Source organism: Petromyzon marinus, unplaced genomic scaffold (assembly GCF_048934315.1).
Source record: "Petromyzon marinus isolate PM22_M1 ecotype Great Lakes invasive population unplaced genomic scaffold, UKy_Petmar_22M1.pri1.0 PM_G_Scaffold_126, whole genome shotgun sequence".
NCBI lineage: Eukaryota > Metazoa > Chordata > Hyperoartia > Petromyzontiformes > Petromyzontidae > Petromyzon > Petromyzon marinus.
In genome coordinates, this window is record NW_027422680.1 from 32,731 (window position 1) to 48,948 (window position 16,218).

At 52.2% G+C, this 16,218-nt stretch overlaps 1 protein-coding gene across 2 annotated transcripts in view; it reads left to right on the plus strand.

Annotated features, from left to right (window-relative positions):
- The window catches only part of LOC142909550 (ephrin type-A receptor 5-like), a 32,152-nt gene that overhangs the window by 11,891 nt on the left and 4,043 nt on the right, over positions 1 to 16,218 (plus strand). The window contains exons 6-14 of one of the 2 annotated variants that reach the window (XM_076059770.1): positions 1,654 to 1,778; positions 5,880 to 6,045; positions 7,237 to 7,339; positions 7,668 to 7,756; positions 11,476 to 11,601; positions 12,524 to 12,727; positions 14,450 to 14,511; positions 14,990 to 15,205; positions 15,976 to 16,125. In XM_076059770.1, coding sequence (XP_075915885.1) covers positions 1,654 to 1,778; positions 5,880 to 6,045; positions 7,237 to 7,339; positions 7,668 to 7,756; positions 11,476 to 11,601; positions 12,524 to 12,727; positions 14,450 to 14,511; positions 14,990 to 15,205; positions 15,976 to 16,125 — 1,241 coding nt within the window. The remainder of the gene's footprint in view (positions 1 to 1,653; positions 1,779 to 5,879; positions 6,046 to 7,236; positions 7,340 to 7,667; positions 7,757 to 11,475; positions 11,602 to 12,523; positions 12,728 to 14,449; positions 14,512 to 14,989; positions 15,206 to 15,975; positions 16,126 to 16,218) is intronic. The other variant, XM_076059771.1, reaches the window with a different exon arrangement.

Below are 16,218 nucleotides of genomic sequence, written 5' to 3' on the forward strand. Positions count from 1 at the left end.
TCCGCCTGCATTTGCAGCCAGCCAATCACCGCTCTGCATCTAAATTGTCCGCATGCATTTGCAGCCAGCCATCACCACTCTGCATCTTAGTTGGCCGCCTTCATTTGCAGCCAGCCAATCACCGCTCTGCATCTAAATTGGCCGCCTGCATTTACAGCCAGCCAATCACCGCTCTGCATCTAAATTGGCCGCCTGCATTTGCAGCCAGCCAATCACCACTCTGCATTTGCAGCCAGCATCTTAGTGTCCGCCTGCATTTGCAGCCAGCCAATCACCACTCTGCATCTAAATTGTCCGCCTGCATTTGCAGCCAGCCAATCACCGCTCTGCATCTAAATTGGCCGCCTGCATTTGCAGCCAGCCAATCACCGCTCTGCATCTTAGTTGTCCGCCTGCATTTGCAGCCAGCCAATCACCGCTCTGCATCTAAATTGTCCGCATGCATTTGCAGCCAGCCATCACCACTCTGCATCTAAATTGTCCGCCTGCATTTGCAGCCAGTGAATCACCGCTCTGCATCTAAATTGGCCGCCTGCATTTGCAGCCAGCCAATCACCGCTCTGCATCTTAGTTGTCCGCCTGCATTTGCAGCCAGCCAATCACCGCTCTGCATCTTAGTTGGCCGCCTGCATTTGCAGCCAGCCAATCACCGCTCTGCATCTTAGTTGGCCGCCTGCATTTGCAGCCAGCCAATCACCGCTCTGCATCTTAGTTGTCCGCCTGCATTTGCAGCCAGCCAATCACTGCTCTGCATCTAAATTGTCCGCCTGCATTTGCAGCCAGCCAATCACCGCTCTGCATCTAAATTGGCCGCCTGCATTTGCAGCCAATCACCACTCTGCATCTTAGTTGTCCGCCTGCATTTGCAGCCAGCCAATCACCGCTCTGCATCTAAATTGTCCGCCTGCATTTGCAGCCAGCCAATCACCGCTCTGCATCTAAATTGGCCGCCTGCATTTGCAGCCAGCCAATCACCGTTCTGCATCTTAGTTGTCCGCCTGCATTTGCAGCCAGCCAATCACCGCTCTGCATCTTAGTTGGCCGCCTGCATTTGCAGCCAGCCAATCACCGCTCTGCATCTTAGTTGGCCGCCTGCATTTGCAGCCAGCCAATCACCGCTCTGCATCTTAGTTGTCCGCTTGCATTTGCAGCCAGCCAATCACCGCTCTGCATCTAAATTGTCCGCCTGCATTTGCAGCCAGCAAATCACCGCTCTGCATCTTATCTCGGCGTCTCTCGCTGCTCCTGTTCGCCCCAATGCGACCTCACACATCCGTGCACACCGCTTGCAAACCCCCCCAGCGCGTGCGTTACTCCACTACACATGTAACATTATAATTATATTATTCTTAATGCATATACCACTCTAATTATTATTCTTAAAGACAATGCATCATCTGTTATTATTATCATCATCATAGCCATGTTCGCATGTTCACCACAAAGCACCGCGTGTGTGGCTGTTGCAAGTTGAGTTGATGGCTCGCAAAGCGGCGTCCGTCTGCTTGGTGTTTGAACATCTCACCGCAACTCGTATTTCATTTAGCAGCAAGGGGAAACGCACACCGATTGTCACTCACCGCACCTCGAGACGGGGGCCAGGGGGGTAAACAAACGAGTTAGCGCGTGACCACGTGCTGTGATTGCCCGCAGCACCGTCACCCGTGGTGCTTGTCCACACGGAGATTGTCTCTGAAGACGCCGTCCTGTTGACCTGGGCCGAGCCGGAGCAGCCCAATGGCATCGTTCTGGACTATGAAGTCAAATGCTTTGACGAGGTGCGTAGCGGCTCGCGATTATCCATTTTACTTGCACGCGCGTGCGTGCTGAGCGGTGGTGCAGCGGTACGCGCAACGCTGCGCTACGAACCCGGCGTCCTGAGTTCGATTCCCGCTCACGGCAACCGGCACCGGTGACGATTATCTGAACGAGTCCTGGGTCTCCCCTAGGTCGACTCAGCCTCAAATTGAGTACCCTGGTGCGGTGTGTAGTAAACATTGTTGTATATATAGGTGTTATGAAAATTGATGAAAATAATGAAAATTAAATGAAATTTGAGATTCGCATAATTTATCCGAAATTATGTTAATCAGTGTAATTATGCACATAAATTATGCTGATTCGAGAGATAATCGTATTAATTTATGCGAGTGGGCGTGGTTATGATAATGCAGGTCGTTATGGATTATCAGGTCGAGCCTCGGTGACGAGGATTGTGTTATGAATTGGAATAACGCAATTAATCGTATGCAGTGACGCAGGCGTTGTGAGCGTGAATGAGAGAGAGTCGATTCGACTCTGCTCTTTAATTCCGTATTATCGATAAGGATACGATTACTCTCGATTGAACATTATGAATTATGTGTGTTATGGATTATGTGTGGTGATAGTGTGCTTATGATAGGTCCCCAGGATTCAGATAATTTTTGGATAATATGAAAACTCAATCTCGGGATTTGGAATTTCAACACAGCGTTAACATGATAACATCACGATTGCGTTGTTTCACCTCGATAGCGGCACCTGTGGTTAATTCCCGACGCGTAACGCAATCGATCGGTTGTTGAGAGAGAGATTAAAAACATGCGAACTATTCTATCAAACCTTAACTTTATAATATGCAAACTCGTATACTTGAATTGTTACACAACACGGCACTTGGTCTTTGATTCGTATCCAATCCTTAATACATTCTGATATGCGAAGTTATTATGCTTGAAATCGTCAGCACAGTACCACGTTGATGTTCGTTCATTGATTCATAACGATTATGAATCAATGCGTTTGAATTCGTTATTTCATTCGTGGATACCAGCAAGATTATGTAGAAAGAAAAATATTAACGAACGACTCAAGTATTTCTAATCGACTTCTCAACCCGACTCAATGGGTGGCGATGTTTCCTTTTTAGATCCTTATCTCGGGCCAATCTTTTAATTAATTGTGGCCAGATCCCTGACAGGGAACCGGTTGAGCACGCTCTTCACCCCCGCGAGCGGCGCTCCGTGGTGAGGTGCCAAGAATTAATCCTTGTTAATGGGTCAGTTGGTAATTTATGCGGTTAGAAGTACAGCCCCAGCACAATATTACAGAGGAAAATTATGAACACTCTTAAAAACGATGGATTATTCACTTGGTCGTTGCGATGTTTCCACAATCACGGATGGTTCAATGGCTTGAGGTTTTAGGCTTTGTTAATGACCCGTGTGTGTGTGTGTGTTGAATGGTATGAGTGGTGAAAGAGTAGGCCAATGTTTGGAATCGATTCTTTGCGTCAAGCAGATGTCTGGTTTGTCGTGTAGTGGGGGGCAGTGTATCATACGTATCAGTTGATTCTTCTTTCAGTAGTTGGTTCGGACTCGACGGACGTTGGTGAACGAGTAGATACGTTGTTGTAGCTGCGATGACCGTCTGGTAGACGGTGTTAGAAGCACGCCCGCAGCGGCGCGATTGTACGTGGACGGTAGGTAATGCGCGCACTGCGTCTGCGAGCAGCTGGCACGCTGGTGCTCCGTCGTCGGCGGTTGTAGATTGCAGGCTCACGATTCGCTCGTGGTGGCGCTGGCCGCTAACAGCGGCAGCGGGACGCCAATCGGCGACACTCGCCAATTCGGCGAGTTGTAGAGGCGTCTCCGGCGTCGGTGATGGCTGGTCTTCTGCTGAGATGAGTTGAGCGGGTCTTCTGCTGAGATGAGTTGAGATGAGTCTTCTTCTGTTGAGCTGGCCCCGAGGGCTGATGAGCTGATTTCAATGCTGAAACGGCTCCTTTTTATGCCAAAAATCTCTCTCCTTCTCGGCTCCCCCTCACGAGGCGGAGCTATCTTTGATCTGATCGTATGTCGGTGGGGGGGGGTTCGTGTGTCGGTGGTGGGGGGGTTCGTGTGTCAGTGTGTATGTTTGTGTGTGTGTCATTTATGACATGGTCCTGTTCGGGTCTTTCCTCAAGCCATAAACATCAAGACAACAGACACCTCGATTCATCTTGAAGGCGTCTGGTTGTCTACTCCATCCACCCAGAGAGAGGGGCGGGTTCCCCCCCCCCCCCTTTTCGTACACGTTTTCGACGCACAAAGAAATGGTTAAGATTTTTTTTCAAGTTTAACATTTCACATCACAGTTGGTATCTTATCATACACAGTTATGATCCTGCTTGTGATTCATAGTATTTGATTTATTTCCAAGTGAAGATGCTCTTCCGAGCGTATGCATTTTATCACGTGCTGCAGGGAAAGACAAAGGTGGCCGGGATCTTCCCATCTCTCTATACTTTGCAAATATCATTTCGACTCCACATTCTACCAGCCTAATCCACCCCGTTACCTTGGCTCTTACTTAGTTTATTAATTTTCGTCACTTTGTGTGTTTATAAATGTGTGACAGTTTAACTTAAAGCTCGCTCGCTCTTTTGCTGCCCGTGTGCAGGGTGGGGTGGGGGCTATTACTAAGTTCCGTGTGTGGCAGATGGTCCCCGCGATAACGATCTGGTTGCCCTGGCGTGAAATTCCTCTCTCGCGCTCTTCGGGAGAAACAAAGGTGGTCGGGAGCACCTCTTTATACTTTGGACTTATATTTCTCAAATACCATTTGGTCCCATGTTCGCCAAGACTCGTGTTTGTAACTACGTCCTCCCGACACCTCTCGGTTTTACCGAGGTTCGAATTGTTATGGTGGAATTATTAAAAAGAAAAATAATTATCATCCTGCGTTTAAGAGGTCCGTTTCTTGATTGTTGGAATCCATATCCCTTGGTTCTGTAAGGTTCTATAATGGAATGTCGTGTAAGGTTAACACGTTATTATTAATATTATATTGCAATTTTCTTTAAAACTTTCTTTGCCTGGTTGCCGTGTGTGGGGTGGGTGTGTCTCCTTATCAAACCCAGCTAGCTTTTCCAGATGGCCCCTTGTGATAAGGTGTAATTCCTGCTTCTCCGCGCTGTGAGAGAGACAAAGGTGGTCGGGGTTGCTTGGGATATTGTTTAAACTCTTTCGCAAGTTTGCCCGTTGTCTCATTCCTTCTCGATAACCTTTGATATGACTCGGTATTCCTGCTCCAAGCTTTGTTTTAACAGTAAAAGTATTAAAGGTGAAAATCATTTGATAGCGAATTAATCATTGGATAATAATTCACTGATGTGTCTGGTGGCCTGTTCTTAATTGGAGTGAGCGTTATGATCGCTAATTCTATCTTATTCTTGTTGTTGCCTTTTGATTTTTTGTTGTTGTTTTACTGGCAAATAAGGAAAAGAATATGTATACGATTTACCCTGTTGGCGTCTCCGTGTCTGCTCTCTTGGTGTTCTGACCTCGGAGGGACCTTTCCTAAGGGGCCCATCAAACTCTTGTTCATCTGGAGATTTTCGCCGATAGCTGTTACATCCTCGCCTTGAGAGTTTTATTATTTCTTTATATATATGGCCTGTTTATGACTGACATCTGGTTTTTCGTGTTTCTGGCTTACGGGTTTTATTCCTTAAAAAAATATATATTGTTTGTCACGAAAGAAAGGAAAAAGAAATCTAGGTGTATGCATCCGTAAATATTCTTATGGATATTAATTGTGGTAAAAGGGCCGTATACAACAACATCACCACTGTGGATACAAAGGCGGCCGGGCGTGGTGCTGACCACCCACCCCCTCGTGTGCCTCCATAGGTGGTCGCTAACAGCACTCGCCCCGACAGTCTGCTGACACTATACGGGGGGTCTTTGTCTTTGCATTAGCAAGTGGAGGGCAGTAGAGTTAACACAACAATATGCTGTGAACCACGTGACCCAGGTTCAATGGGTCTCTGTGGGATGAGTCTGAACCCATCCCCCCCCCATCTGTACCCCCCCCATCTGTACCCCCCCCCCATCTGTACCCCCCCCCCCCACCAGGATGACGACGACGAGAGAGAGGTAATGAGGCTGATCTCCAGCGTGCCGAGCATCACCGTGACGGGGCTCCGGCATGCCGCGGTTTACTCATTGCAGGTCCGCGCTCGCAACGCCGCCGGCTACGGAGACTACAGCCCCACACTCCACTTCCAGACGTCTCCCGCACGTGAGCAACAACACCACCATCCAATCACCACCACCACCCAATCACCACCACCACCACCCAATCACCACCACCACCCAATCACCACCACCACCCAATCACCACCACCACCCAATCACCACCACCACCCAATCATCACCACCACCCAATCCAGCCACCACCCACCACCACCAGCCACCACCACCCAATCACCACCAACCAGCATCAACCCTACCCAACCACTACCCAACCACTACCCACCCACCACCAACCAGCACCAACCCCACCACCACCAACCACCACCAACCCCACCACCACCAACCCCCAACCACCACCCCACCACCACCAACCAGCACCACCACCCACCAACAATCACCACCCACCCACCACCAACCACTACCAACCCCACCACCACCAACCAGTACCAACCCCACCACCACCAACCACCACCCCAGCACCATCCCCACCCAACCACTACGCCGCCACCACCACCACCCTACCACCACCACTCACCACCACCAGTCACCAGCACCACTCACCAGCACCATCCCCATCACCTCAGCACCATCCCCACCCAACCACTACGCCACCACCACCACCACCACCCATCCACCACCACTCACCAGCACCATCCCCACCCAACCACTACGCCACAAGGACCACCACCACCACCACCACCCACCACCACCACCACTCACCAGCACCATCCCATCCCAACCACTACGCCACCACCACCACCACCCATCCACCACCACTCACCAGCACCATCCCCACCCAACCACTACACCACAAGGACCACCACCACCACTCACCAGCACCATCCCCACCCAACCACTACGCCACCACCAACCCCACTACCAACCTACCACGACCCCACCAACAGCACCACCACCCCACCCCTCCTGTCTGTTGTAGTTGTTGTGGTTGTTGTTGTAGGTGTTGTCCTGTTGTTTGTTGTTGTGTTGGTGGTTATTGTGGTGTTGTTGTAGTTGTTGTGGTTGTTGTTGTAGGTGTTGTCCTGTTGTTTGTTGTTGTGTTGGTGGTTATTGTGGTGTTGTTGTAGTTGTTGTGTTTGTTGTTGTAGGTGTTGTCCTGTTGTTTGTTATTGTGTTGGTGGTTATTGTGGTGTTGTTGTGGTTGTTGTTGTTGTGGTTGTTGTGGTTGTTGTAGTAAGTGAAGGATGTGTTTGTGACGCTTTCCCTCCCCCTCCCCCAGCACAAGCGACTCAGGAAGTGGCCCTCTGGGCCTCCTCGCTGTCCGCTGGCCTCGTGGGGCTGATGCTGCTCATCGCTGCTGCCTGCATCATCGTCAAGAAGAGGTGGGGGGGGGTCACACTGGGGGAGGGGGGTCACACTGGGGGGTCACACTGGGGGGGGTCACACTGGGGGGGTCACACTGGGGGGGGTCACACTGGGGGGGGGTCACACTGGGGGGGGGTCACACTGGGGGGGGGGGTCACACTGAGGGGGTCACACTGGTGGGGTCCCACTGGCGTTCTGAGTGTGCCCACGTGATCTGGCTGCACCACCAAGAGGCAATCTCCCTGAACGTTGGCTAAGAGGCGGCACCCTCCAGAGCGAACTCGCTTCTTCAGCACTGCCGCCGCCGCCGCCTTGATGGCTGCGTGCATCGCATTGCGTTTGAAGGAGGAGGAGCAGGAGGAGGAGTGGTCACTGGCAAGCAGCAGAGTCGGAGCCTCGCGAAGAGAGACGACCTCGCTTCTACAGCGTGCGGGGTAAACGCTCCTCCACCTCGCGCGCACACACACACACCACCTCTAATACACACACACACACATCTCATACACACACACACATCTCATACACACACACATCTCATACACACACACATCTCTCATACACACACACCACTCACACACACACCACCTCTAATACACACACACACATCTCATACACACACACATCTCATACACACACACACCTCTCACACACACACCTCATACACACACACACCTCTCACACACATACACACACCACTCATACACACACACACCTCTAATACACACACACCTCTCATACACACACACACCTCTAATACACACACACACACCACCTCTCACACACACACACCACTCCTCATACACACACACACCACCTCTCATACACACACATCATACACACCACTCCTCATACACACACACACCACTCATACACACACACACCACTCCTCATACACACACACCTCTCACACACACACACACACCTCTCACACACACACACCACCACTCATACACACACACACCACTCCTCATACACACACACACACACACCTCACACACACACCACTCATACACACACACACACCACTCCTCATACACACACACACACCTCTCACACACACAAACACCACTCATACACACACACACCACTCCTCATACACACACACACCACTCACACACACACACCACCCCTCATACACACACAGACCACTCCTCATACACACACACCACCCCTCATACACACACACACCACTCATACACACACCTCTCACACACATACACACACACCACCCCTCACACACCACCCCTCACACACCACCCCTCATACACTCACAACAACAACAACAATCGCCACTAAGTGGTGGTGAAGTCACCACGACGCTTGTGCCAGGCCATGTGCACATTGAGGCCACGTGAAGTGTCGAACGCCCGCTGGCAGGAGGTCACGGGGCAGACCCAGGTGCCACGGGTCGACTGACTGAGATGACTGGCTGATGCACCACCTGTGCCCCCTACTGTGCCAACCCGCTGTGCTTTAGCCACCCGGCGCTCCGCTCGTTGTTGTGAGCATCGCTCCTCCACCCTCCGATGTTGGTGGTGGTAGTGGTACGCCACTCAAGACATTGATGCATGCACAAGTCGCTCTCCGCTCCTCCACTATTGAGAGACAGTGTTCTTCCTCTTCCCACGAAGAGGTGGCAAAAACCCCACCTGCCACCAGCACACCAACCACAATCACCGTTACCGCCATTGCCATCTTCACCCTCGAGCAACGGGGATGGAGCGAAGCGCGTGACAACGAGCGTGCGACTGGGAATCATGTCGCAGCTGGAGGGGGTGGTGTGACCTGGCCTTGACCAGGTCACTAAAGCAGAGATGTAGGTCTTGCTGGAATTCCCTACACATCTGCTGTAGCAGACGGACAGAAAATATCGCATCTGTGCAGGACCGCCCTTTCCTGAAACCGCATTTGGGCTCCGCAAGCCTCTCCTCAGCGTGCCTGGCAAGGCGATGTTGAATAATCCTTGCCAGGACCTTTCCCGGCACACTGAGGAGTGAGATGCCCCTGTAGTTGTTACAGTCTGTGCGGTCCCCCTTCTTAAAGAGGGGGACCACCAGGGCATCCTTCCAATCCTGTGGAACCTGTCCAGTGGTCCAGACTGTTGTTATGATGTTATATAGGGCAGTCTGTGCACAAACGCCACCCTCCCTCAGCATTTCGCTTGGGAGATCATCTCTGCCCGGTGCCTTTCCTGGTCTCAGACTCCGGATCGCCTTCAGTGCTTCCTCAACAGATGGCACCTCAGCCAGCCACTCACAGGGGGTGACTTCTTCCAATATTTGAGGCACCGCAGCCTCAGCAGGGTCATCCCCACTTTGTGCCATGATGTTTTCCTGGCTGAGGGATTTCCCCTCCTCCAGGACCTCACAGAAATGCTCAGCAAATCTGCAAACCGGTTCCTGGGGGTCGGAGATTGGATCACCGTTTTTTCCCCTAATGTTGGTAATAGGTGTGGCGCTGCAGGTTGCTTTTTTGATGGAGTTAAATAGAGATTTGTGATCACGGGCCACTGAGGCAGACTCCATCTCCTCAGCAACCCACGACCACCACCCATCCTTGCAGCGCCTCACAGCTCTCCGAACCTCCGAGCGAAGGCTGCGGTAAGCCTCATTCTCTGACGTGGGATTCTGTAGCCGATGACAGTGGGCCTGTCGCTTTTTCTAAACTATCCTGATCACCTCCTCTGTCAGCCAGGGTCTCTGGGGAGGTCTGGACTGCGTAACCAAAGCAGCCAATGCAGCTGCATGAGTCACAGTCCTAAACCTCGCCCAGTTACCCTCGACATCAGGAGGAGTGGGGGACGATGCCAACCCCAGCCGCAAGCGATGATGAAATTCTCGCTTGCAACTTTCATCAGATAACTGAGACTAGGCCACTTTAGGTTGGAATGGGGTCCTGGGTGTACACCCACCACTGGAGTGGAAGAATGGCAGGCGCATCTCACAGATGACTAGTCGATGGTCAGAGGGCAGATCAGCTCCACGGTAGGTCCTGGTGTCAAGGACATGGGCTCGCATCCGCTGATTCGTCACTATGTAGTCCAGCAGATGTTCTTGCTTGGACCCGGCATGCATCCATGATGTTGTGTGGATGCGCCAATGCCGGAACAGCGTGTTGGTAATTACAAGCCCATGGGCTGAACAAAAATCAAGCAGCCTCCTACCGTTGTTATTGAGCTGATCTGGCCCATGCCCTCCAATCACTCCAGACCAGGTGCCAGCATCATGACCAACTCGAGCATTGAAGTCACCAAACAAGATGACTCTATCCCGAGGGGCCACTTTAGCCAGCACCTGTGACAGGTCATAGAAGGCATCTGACTCATCGGCTTTGCCTGCATCCCTCCACGGATGTTCGTCTTCGGTGGGGCATAAGTAACCACGACCACCACTCCTCGTCTCCGGTTGATGGGAAGGCGAGCCCAAAGTAGCCTGGGGCTTACAGCTTCCCACACCTCATCACCACGCTCCCACGCCCCCTTCATTCTTGTGTTCAAAAGAAGAGCCACACCCTGTTGTTTGGCAGTCTGCTGCCTCGAGTAGAGGACTGTCCACCCCTCATTGTGGCAGGAGCCAGAACCGGTCCACCGGACCTCCTGAATGCCACAGAGATCCAGGCGGTACCGGTCCAGCTCCCGACAGAGGAGTGGCAGCCTCTCCTCCGCAGTGAGCGTTCGAACATTCCACGTGGCCACACGAAGTGGCTTTTCGTTGTTTCTGGAGGAGACCCGAGGGTAGAGATTCAATCTCCTGGCTCTGCCAATTGGGGTTTGGCCAGGAGACGTCATAGACGCCTGTCCCCCCGGGGCCTCCGGCACAAGCTTATTAGTTAAATTTTTTATTCGTAGTTTCGTGGTAAAAATGTTGAAGGTGGAGGGGTTACCGGCCCCTCGTACCCGTCCAGAGCCCCCGTTTAGCCACTGTGGTGGTCACAGACGCCATGAGAGGAGGGGCCAATCGGAATTGGCCCTCCCCCCACAGCACTGTCCACGACAGAGTTTCCCGTCCGGCACCACGAGGAGGTAGGGGGTTGTTTTGCCGGACACTCACACAAACACCACCCCACACACACCACCCCTCACACACCACCCCTCATACACTCACACACACACACACACCCTATGCACGGTTAATTTCGCCGTTGCCACCCACAGTGAAGATGCCGGGCTTCAGGCTGTACATTGACCCACACGACTACGACGAGCCCAGCGATGCTCTCCGCGAGTTCGCGACGGAAATCGACGCCTCGCGAATCAAACTTGGACGCGTCATCGGAGCAGGTGAACGGGGGGGGGGGGGGGGGGGGACGGGGGCGGGCACCGCCTGGAGAAGGTTCCAGGCGCACGGTGACAACGACGGCGAATGAGTGGGTCAAACTCTTTGACTTTTGGAAGCTATTAACGTTACATTTGTTATCATGTTTAACACGTAGGCTTTCGCGAACCCAGATCATCCATACGTGACAAGCCTTACTAGTTGGCTGTGTCGGGTGGTGGCGAGTTTAACCATACATTTATACATTTACGTGCACTAACCAGAGAAAAAAAATCTCCATTATGGATTTGTTATCATGTTACAGCGTAGTATTATTATTATTATCCGTTCTCTTTCCATGAAAAACCAATAGTCCAATATAAGTGTTAACATTTTCTTTGGTTCTTTCGGTAAAGTCACGTAGAATGAGAATAAAATAATAAATTGATAAAATAAAATAACACAATAATATTCTCACGACGTTTCGGCCACAACACAAGCGGCCTTCGTCAGGTGAAGGGGACGAGACTGTCTTGCTCCAGCGCTCTCCTCCAGACAGTCTCGTCCCCTTCACCTGATGAAGGCCGCTTGTGTTGTGGCCGAAACGTCGTGAGAATTTGATTGCGTTATTTTATTTTTTCAATTTATTATTTTATTCTCATTCTACGTGGTGGTGACTTTACCAAAAGAACCAAAGAAGATGAATCCTCGCAGTCACGAAAGCTTCAAATCGAAAAGTGTTAACGTTGTTTTGAAGCACCCCGTCGATTGCCGTGGGTTCACACTCCCCAACGCATGCACCACGCAGCGACCGGCCAGTGCACAACCAGCAACCAATCGGCACGTTTTATTCACGTGACGAACCTTACTTAGCAGCTGGACGGGGGGGGGGGGGTCCTCACACCTGCTCTACGTGCTGCTCACTGTCATCGACCCCTCGACCCGCAGGAGAGTTTGGGAAGGTGCACGTCGGATACCTGAAGCGCCAGGGCAGCAGCGGAGGGGCGGCGACAGTGCGCGTGGCCATCAAGACGCTGAAGGGTGGATCCAGCAAGCAGCAGCAGCAGCAGCAGGACTTCTTGTGCGAGGCGAGCGTCATGGGCCAGTTCGAGCATGACAACATCGTCCGCCTGGAGGGCGTCGTCACCAAGAGTGAGCTTCGAGAACGTCCAATCGATGCCACACGCATTTTAAACAAACTAAAACTGGCAATTAATCTTTGTTCGTTTTTTTTCCGGTAAAGTCACGTATAAATAAGAACTAATAAAATAACATAATTGCGTACGACGTTTCGGTTGCAACGCAAGCAGCCATCATCAGGTACAGAAGAGCAAAATTTAGGAGAGAGGGGAAATACATAACCCCAGATGTATACAACCGAAACGTCGTACGCTATTATGTTATTTTATTATTTCTTATTTATACGTGACTTTACCGAAAAAATACAAAGATTAATTCCTGCAGTCACGAAAGCTTCAAACCAAGTTTAAAACTGGCAAGTCTGTTATGTAGCTGGCTGTCCAGCTGATTATGCCCGTTGTTGTAATCACTGGTGATTGTACTCAGATTGGAAATGTTGTGGATTTGCTCTCCAACACACCGGTGTGGTGTACTTGTATACTACACTATACACACTGCACATTACACTATACACTACACTATACACGACTATACACTACACTCCTCTATACTACATTATACACTACTATACACTACATGCCACTGGTTCTTTACGTTCTACAGATGTAGATGCCACTGGTTCCTCACGTGCTGCAGATGTAGATGCCACTGGTTCTTCACGTTCTGCAGATGTAGATACCACTGGTTCTTCACGTTCTGTAGATGTAGATGCCACTGGTTCTTCATATTCTGCAGCTGTAGATGCCACTGGTTCTTCACATTCTGCAGATGTAGATGCCACTGTTTCTTCACGTTCTGCAGATGTAGATGCCACTGGTTCTTCACGTTCTGCAGATGTATATGCAATTGGTTCTTCACGTTCTGCAGATGTAGATGCAACTGGTTCTTCACGTTCTGCAGATATAGATGCCACTGGTTCTTCACATTCTGCAGATGTAGATGCCACTGGTTCTTCACGTTCTGCAGATGTAGATGCCACTGGTTCTTCACGTTCTGCAGATGTAGATGCCACTGGTTCTTCACTTTCTGCAGATGTAGATGCCACTGGTTCTTCACGTTCTGCAGATGTAGATGCCACTGGTTCTTCACGTTCTGCAGATGTAGATGCCACTGGTTCTTCACGTTCTGCAGATGTAGATGCCACTGGTTCTTCACGTTCTGCAGATGTAGATGCCACTGGTTCTTCACGTTCTGCAGATGTAGATGCCACTGGTTCTTCACGTTCTGCAGATGTAGATGCCACTGGTTCTTCACATTCTGCAGATGTAGAAGCCACTGGTTCTTCACGTTCTGCAGATGTAGATGCCACTGGTTCTTCACGTTCTGCAGATGTAGATGCCACTGGTTCTTTGTGTTCTGCAGATGTAGATGCCACTGGTTCTTCACGTTCTGCAGATGTAGATGCCACTGGTTCTTCACGTTCTGCAGATGTAGATGTCACTGGTTCTTCACGTTATGCAGATGTAGATGCCACCACCATCTATTGCGCAGAGGTTGAACCTCTGACTCTCGGTTCAGAACGGGCAACCGGACGTACGAACAGGTTTGTTCGTACCTCTGAGAGTTCGTAAGAGGAACATTCGTAAGTAGAGGAGTCTCTGTGTATGAACCCACAGCGACGCATTTTGGCAGAGATACAAGGTGTGTATGTAACCATGTGATGATGTTACGGTATAAGTCGTGAATGCTGTGCGTGGATTGCTAACGTTTGGTTTTCTTGTCCTCTCGACGAAGGTAAACCTGTCATGATCATCACCGAATTCATGGAAAACCATTCCTTGGATTTATTCCTCAGGGTAAGAAGTGGCAATGCCAAATGATGCGATCATCGGTGTGTTGCAGTCTCACACTCCTCAGCGGTTGTGTGTGTAACTGTCCACAAATGGAGAGCACACGGTGGCGTTGTTGTGTGTGTGTGTGCCGTAGTTCCTACTAACCGGGGCTCCGCTTGTGGTGACAACTGCACGCGTCTGCGTCAAACTTCCTTTGTACCTTACGTAGCCAACTGGCGCGGGGGGGGGGGCAAACTAAACACAACAAGCGAGAGTTCTAAACAAATTAGTTTAGACAACGATGACTTAAACGCACATAGCAGCTCCCGGAAGAGCATTCCAGACGGCCGCACAACAAGCAGCACAACGTCACCCAGGCGGCTCCTCATCGCCTCCTCTTCTCCCTCCCTTCCTCTTCCTTCTCCCCCCTCTCCTCCCCCCTCTCCCCCCTCTCCTCCCCTCCTCCCGCCCTCTCTCCCCCCTCTGGCCGGGCACGGTGTAGATGAAGAAGGGGCACCTCGTGGTGACCCAGCTGCTCGGGATGCTGCGTGACGTCGCATCGGGCATGGAGTACCTGTCCCGCAGGGGCTATGTGCACCGCGACCTGGCCGCCCGCAACGTGCTCGTGAGTGGCGAGCTGACGTGCAAGGTGTCCGACTTTGGCCTCTCGCGGACGCTTCTACTGGACGCCGACCCCGAGGGAGCGTACACCTCCCGGGTAAGGCGGGGCAGGAAAAAAGAAGCGCCGGCGTCGTCGACGGCCGACGTTCGGCCGACGTTCGGCCGACGTTCGGCCGGAGTCGAGGAGAAGGCAAAGCCGCGCTGGCCCGGCGTGTGTCAGCGCGGCGTTACCGCTCCCTAAGGGGCTTCCGTTTTTCGCTGAAAGTACTTGCCGCCGCCGTGCGTCGAGCGAAATGCATTAACCTCACACACACACACACGCACACACGCACACACACACACATACGCACACACACACACGCACACACACACACACGCACACACGCACACACACACGCACACACACACACACACGCACACGCACACACACGCACACACACGCACACACACACGCACACACGCACACACGCACACACACATACACACGCGCACACACACACACGCACACACGCACACACGCGCGGTGAAAGTGCGGACGTGCAGCGTACGGTGCCGTTGTCTTTGGGATTCACGGGTCCACACCGGAGACGGGTTTCTTGACGGTCTCGTCTCGCCGACGTCACACCGGGGAACGACGCCGAGGGGCGAACGGCACGAGGACAACGCCACCGTCGGGGCGTCCGTCGCTTGTGAGGTGGCGGTCCGGCGCGCCGCCTCGACGCGCCGCTCGGCGCGTCGAGGCGGCGCGAACTCGCGACGCCGGCTTTGACCCGGCAAACCCTTCGCCGCGTGCCGATGACGTCGGGCCGCGAGAGCCCCGCGTGCCGGACCCGAGGGCGAGGTCCCGTTGTGAATGTTCCCCACCAGGGGGGGAAGATCCCGATCCGCTGGACCGCCCCGGAGGCCATCGCACAGCTCAGGTTCACGTCGGCGAGCGACGTGTGGAGCTACGGCATCGTCGTGTGGGAGGTGACGTCGTACGGCGAACGGCCGTACTGGGACATGAGCAACCGGGACGTGAGTTCAGCACTGGCACCCCTGTGTGTGTGTCTGTGGTCTCTGTGTGTGTGTCTGTGGTCTCTGTGTGCGGCTGTGGGTCTCTGTGTGAGT